Source organism: Nelumbo nucifera, chromosome 8 (assembly GCF_055504915.1).
Source record: "Nelumbo nucifera cultivar China Antique chromosome 8, China Antique-T2T, whole genome shotgun sequence".
In the NCBI taxonomy this organism is placed as follows: domain Eukaryota; kingdom Viridiplantae; phylum Streptophyta; class Magnoliopsida; order Proteales; family Nelumbonaceae; genus Nelumbo; species Nelumbo nucifera.
This window is the reverse complement of record NC_142656.1, coordinates 33,446,582-33,452,761: the sequence shown is the minus strand read 5'-3', so window position 1 is coordinate 33,452,761 and position 6,180 is coordinate 33,446,582. Positions and strand designations below refer to the sequence as shown.

The following is a 6,180-nucleotide window of genomic DNA, read 5'->3' as shown; positions in this document are numbered from 1 at the left end:
ACAGTGGAATTCAGAAATCTGCATTGGGCCTGTCAGACTTTTCCATATTTTTTAAGCCCGAATTTCCAGTTTTTTTAAGTGCTTAAACAATAAGCACTTATTCAATTTTTTCAATCAAAACTGTTCCCATTTAGTTTTTACAATTCCATTTATGCCCTTCGAGTGTATAAGTTTTCTTCTCCATTGCTCTTTGCAACCAGCGGCAGCTTCCCCTTGGTTTTCTCCTTTCTCCCTTCCATCATTTCCTTTCCTTGCATTTCTCTCTCTCTCTCTCTCCTTCATTCATTCTTCTTCCTTCATTCCAGGCAACCCAGGCCTGAACCGGTTTGTCCTCCCCTGTCCCATTTTTTGCTCCCGATAGCCAGCCTTTGAGCCAATAGTGGATATACCCATCTGTGCACCTACCATATAGCACCGCACCATCTGCAGTCAGAGATAGTGCCTTCACTGGGGAGTTCTTGGCCGGGAAGGTTACGGTGAAATGTTCTGTATTTTGATATTGATGGGCAATTTCCTTTCTGCCACAGGTGACAGTGTTGGTAGCGGTCCGGCCATGGTGGAGATTCAGGAGAAGCGGAGAAGCAGGAGCATCTCCTCTGCTTTGCCTATAAACAATCTCGACGACGGTTGTCTTATGCACATCTTTAGTTTCCTATCCCCAATTCCAGATAGGTATAACACCGCCCTTGTTTGCCAAAAATGGCGTTTCCTGGCATGCCATCCTCATCTATGGCTTCGTGTACACCAATCCATCAAGAGTCCAACTGAACCTGGAGTTTTTCCTGACATTGAAATTGCCATTTCTACTACAAGTCATCTTGCCTGTAATATTTAGATTAAAAAGCCATTTTGCATGATTGGAGGGGGCGAGCTTCCTGATGGCACAATATTGATATGCTCTCGGGGGTCAGATAGTGCACTGGAATTCCTGTCCACTTGACTTGTAAGGTGGAGAATCTTAAAGGGCAGAGCTGGGTTGCTGCTTGCTTCAGCGGAGTGGAAGGCTGACCATAGAGGAATGCACGCTCCAGTGTAAGGATAACCCCTTAGACTACCTTTCATGCCCAATTGTGAGTACTGCCAGTGGTTCGAGTGAGTTCTGATTAGGGGTGTCCATAAAAACCAAAAAATCAAAAAACCAAATCAAACAGAGAAAACCAAACAGGAAATGCAGTTAGTCGAATCGATTGGTTCGGTTTTGGTTTGGTAATTTTGAAAAACCGAAGGACCGGTTTGATTTTTGGTACCTAGAAAAAACTGGTAGCTAACTAAACCAACTGGTATACATATTTATATGTTAATTACATATATTTTTAATATATGTCACATATTATCTATATATAATATATAATATATTATAAATACAATATATATTGTATATACTTATATATTTATAATATATTATAATATACATATTTACAAGATATTATACTTATATATTTATATAATATATTATAAATATAAAAACCAAAAAACCAAACAATTGAATCGATAAAAAATTGAAAATGGTCAATCAATTAACCGGTGGTACCAGTTCGGTTTGGGTTTGGAGAAATAGTAAAAATGGTAGGACCAGTTCGATTTGAAAAAAAATGCCAATGGTTCGGCTAATCGAATTGTGAACACCCTTAGTTCCCATCATCAGTAGCAAAGAATTGTGATGACAGTGTAGGAGGCAACACTAAGGCTATTTTGATAGTGGAACCCTAGTTTTACAACATATACAAGTCATCTATGCTCGAACTGCTATATTTTTCTGGTTTGATGTAGTGCATAAGTAACTAATTATATTGTCCTTAGCAGTTATGTTAGTAGAGATGAGACAGTTAATGGTTGCAAAGGACCTTGGTTTTGAATGTGCTTTGATGGATGTGATTGAATGAAAATAGGCATCCTCCTCATCTCTACTTTCACTTGTTTGATCCATATTTCATTTCATTGTTGTTCTGAGAGAGAGAGAGAGAGAGAGAGAGAGAGAGAGAGAGAGAGAGAGAGAGAGAGAGAGAGAGAGAGAGAGAGAGAGAGAGAGAGAGAGAGAGAGAGAGAGAGAGAGAGAGAGAGAGAGAGAGAGAGAGAGAGAGAGAGAGAGAGAGAGAGAGAGAGAGAGAGAGAGAGAGAGAGAGAGAGAGAGAGCCCACTACCCACAAGGTATATTTTTAAAATTTGAAAAAAAAATGATGGACAAAATAATCACAAGTACTTATTTAAGTGCTTATTGGAGAAAAAGGCTACCAAACGTCCAATATGAGATAAGTGCTTATTCAAATAAGCACTTGTTTTTAAGCCCTTATTGTTAACATAAGCACTCCCAATCATAGCCTAACTTTATTTCGTAGTTCTAACCTTGGTCTTAGAAATGAATTGTAGGCTTCAATTTTGAATTTATGATGTTCTTGTAGGTAAGCATTTCAAAAATTCCATAATCTCATGCACCCTTATACTTGTTGGAACCAATGGCTTTACCTAAGAGGGGGTGAATTGGGTAGAGAATTAAAAAATTGAGTCTTGGAATTCAATCCAAATTTTTAGACTCCTGATAGTCAAGAACGAAACCCTTCCCCTTAAACTAAATCTAAGCCTTCTTGACAATCATGATGCAATGAAAGTTTAGGCTAGGTCATTTTAGTTCAGAAATTAATCAAGATACTACTCTTTGATTAACCAAACTACTGAATAGCAACTACAAAGATAAATAAACAAGTATGCTAGGTAGTGTATGCCCTTAGCTCTAATGAGATTGATGTACACCGACTTTTATGTATTAATAATATGAGTATATTATTGTTGTATGTTTAAATTGGTGTGTTTCTCTATATTATTCCTTAAGCTGGACACTTATGAAACTTGTGTTAATTTAGAATGATCTAAGCCATTGGATAAATTTGGAGAATTTATCCTAACAAGACTGACACTGATGTGATATGGAATTAGTGGAACAATTTGTCTTAGCTACTAGGTTAGACCCAAGTGCAGTCAATGGGAGTTTATGAGAAGCATTGAAAATGGGTCAATTTCTAGTATATCCTAGAATTTGGAGATAGATGGGCAAAATTAAAAAGTTACACTTAACCTCATACTTGATTATGATACTACACTAGGTCTTGGACTAACGTTGACTTTGACATGCCAACCAGTGAGATCCACTTAAGGTCAAATACATAGGTATTTGGGAGCAGTTCAAGATATTGTCCAAGCGAGTGATCATAGTGATAGGATCAAACCCTTTGTTAGATAAAATAAATATCAGGGTTTACACTCTCTTTGATAGAAACCTAAAAGTACCCATAGTGGATTTCAACTGTATTTAAAATTAGATTTGCAAATTCTATTTATATTTATATTATGTTATTTTCTGAAAAAGGTTTGTAAAATGTTTTAATTTCAGGATCCATTTGAGTAGAGGGTGTGACATTGCATTTTGTAGTCAAGGAAGAGGTCCTTGTGAGCAATGTTTTGATTATTTAGGGTTGAGTGGTTAAGGGAAGAGACCATTATAAGGCCTATAACCTGATGGACTTTACTTATTATTAGTCCATTATCCTTGGGTTTCATAGGGTGCCTGAAACCAAAGGTCACTTAGACTCAAGTGTTGGGACCAAATTAAGCCCAACTTAGATTAGGAAAATTCCTAATTTCTAGTGTTTACATTAGGAAAAATCCTAGTACATTTTGTCTAAAAATAAACAAAAATATTAATTACAAACTGAATATGAATGTAAAATCGCATGGTGTGTATTAAACTTGCCACCACATGGAATTCGATCTCCATCACACTTTTAGCCTATGAATTTAAAATTCATCACAAAATTATTCTAAATAATCATCATAAAATAAAATAATTACATTTCAGATTGTTGGCCCAAAACTAAGAACCAAATTCTCAGTTCATATGCTAACTTGGTCAAATTGGCCAGATTTATGCTGATTTGACATTTATTTCAAATCTGATTTGGTTCAGTCCAAAAACTGAACCTAGTGGTCTAATACCACTGTTAAAAGGGTGGGTTAGAAATAAAATACCATTATTGGAAGGGTTTGAAATCAAATTTGAAATCTGAAATTTCAAGATCGCTCTTACACTAAACCGCTACAGATTTGAAACACAAATTAACATTGATTGTACCTACTGATACGGAGACCATAGTGTGCAGCTCTCAAAGTGGTAGTTCATGCCCAATATCAAACTCAAGATTCCTCCAACTGAAGATGGCACAATTGTGTATGCAAAGCCAATTCTACAACACTCTTTCATCAAAATCGATTCCCAACTTGTTTGGATTGATGTGGCTTTATGAACCTGATATCCTCTGATGTTTTTCTTTCCAAAACATAGTAGAGAACAGATGGAAATCAATCCCTAACACAAATGGGTCAAATTAGGTTTTCTAGGAAGCAAGGGAGAAGAAAAAATAGCAAGAGAATGGAGATAACTTAGTGAATCATCCCTTCCTTCTTAGTCCCTTATATAAAGCACTCTCTTAATCATATTAGGAGATGATCCAAATCAGATTTGGATCATGACTTTATCTTTAATTGATAAGCATTACCTTCTTAAGAGAATGAGTGCTCCATACCCAGATCTATACCCATTTTCGACCCAAGTTACAATTGTCATGTGATCTCTTAACTAATCATATTAGCAATGGGTCTTAAACCCATTTTAATTAATGGTTTACATCCTAAGGTGTTGCATGGCCACTTTGTGCCTAATGTTGTATGGAATGGAACTTACAAAGGTCTCACACAAGTCCATAAGGGTTCAACCTCACCTTTAAAAGAGGTTAAGCTAAATTCACTACTCGGGGGTAATGAACCCCTAACCTAATAATCATCTTGGACTCAGTTTAGGTTCAATATTTTCACATAAATAATGCTTGGATTCATCCACCCTATGAAGACCCAGGGATAATGGACTTGTGTAAGATCAAGTACACTGCATAATTAGCCATGGTCTCTTGCATCTAACCTCTCGGCCCATAATCATCAAAACACTATTCACAAGGAAGGGCTTCTTCCCTGTCTGCAAAATGCATTGTCACACTCTTTGCTCGGATGGATCTCGTGATTGAAACATTTTGCAAACATTTTTCATAAAATAGTAATATTACATATAATTACATTTTGCAAATCAGATTTCAGATATAGTTAAAATCCACTATTGGCAGTTTTGTTTTCCATCAGAGAGAGTGGAAACCTTAATATTCACTTTGTTTGATAAAAGGGTCAATCTTATCATTATGATCATTCACTCAGGTAATTTTCTAAATTTCCCTAATATACCAAAGTATTTGACCCTTAATAGATTTCGCTAGTTGGCATATCAAAGATAGTCCAATCCAAAACCTAATGTAGTATCATAATCAAGTCTGGGGTTAAGACAAGTTGTTTCATCAATCCGGCAACACGCCAATATCAACCTTGTCAAGATAAACTCCCCAAGCCTATCAAATGATAGAAATAAGAATATTAATAAAATAGAAATAGCCTTGTTAAGATAAATAGTAATAATAATAAAAATATTAATAAAATAGAAATAGGCTTGATTCTTTTGTGTTGGTTTGTTCTTAATTTGTTTTGCCTTATTGATTTATTATTATTCTCTTACTTAACTGAATAATTATCTATTTGTGATTGTGCATGTTTGGAATCCCATGTGAGTCCTACCTATTGCACCCGAAAGAGGGGAGCCTAACCCCATCCTTTTCCCATCCGAGTTTTACTCGGATTGGTTCAGTTAGTGCCTTAGGTCTTGGAATTATTATAAATGAAAAATGAGTTTTGATGCAATTCCTAGAGGTCCCATGACCTCCATTTCACTTGACAAATGGGTCACAACTCCAAATCATCCCAAGTAAACCATTTTTTGACGTTCATAATTGCAAATCATTTCCTTGGAAAATCTTTGCCCTTTTGCATGAAAACACTCTCTTAAAGCCCAAACTTTGTGATTGGGTGAAATTCAAATCTGGTTTCTCTTCCTTTCTTTATAAATAGGGACCCAATTCGAGCCAAGAGAAGGATGAGTATCTAGAAACCATTCCCAACCACTATAAAGGTCCCATATGCAAGAAATATCCAAGTCTTTGAGCCTTGAACATCAAATCCACCCCAATGTGTTTCAGATTTTGGGTTTGCAAGAGCTCTCAAAATATTTAATACTCGCAAATTTCCCTTGACATT

General features: G+C 36.1%; 1 protein-coding gene across 1 annotated transcript; it reads left to right on the top strand.

Moving 5' to 3' along the window:
• The first annotated feature begins 502 nt into the window (after nt 1-502).
• LOC104603217 (F-box protein SKIP5) lies at nt 503-1,781 on the top strand. The gene is given in 5 exon segments (XM_088893783.1): nt 503-937; nt 940-958; nt 961-1,092; nt 1,649-1,693; nt 1,696-1,781. Coding segments are annotated over 5 exon segments (717 nt in total).
• Nucleotides 1,782-6,180: the final 4,399 nt, after the last annotated feature.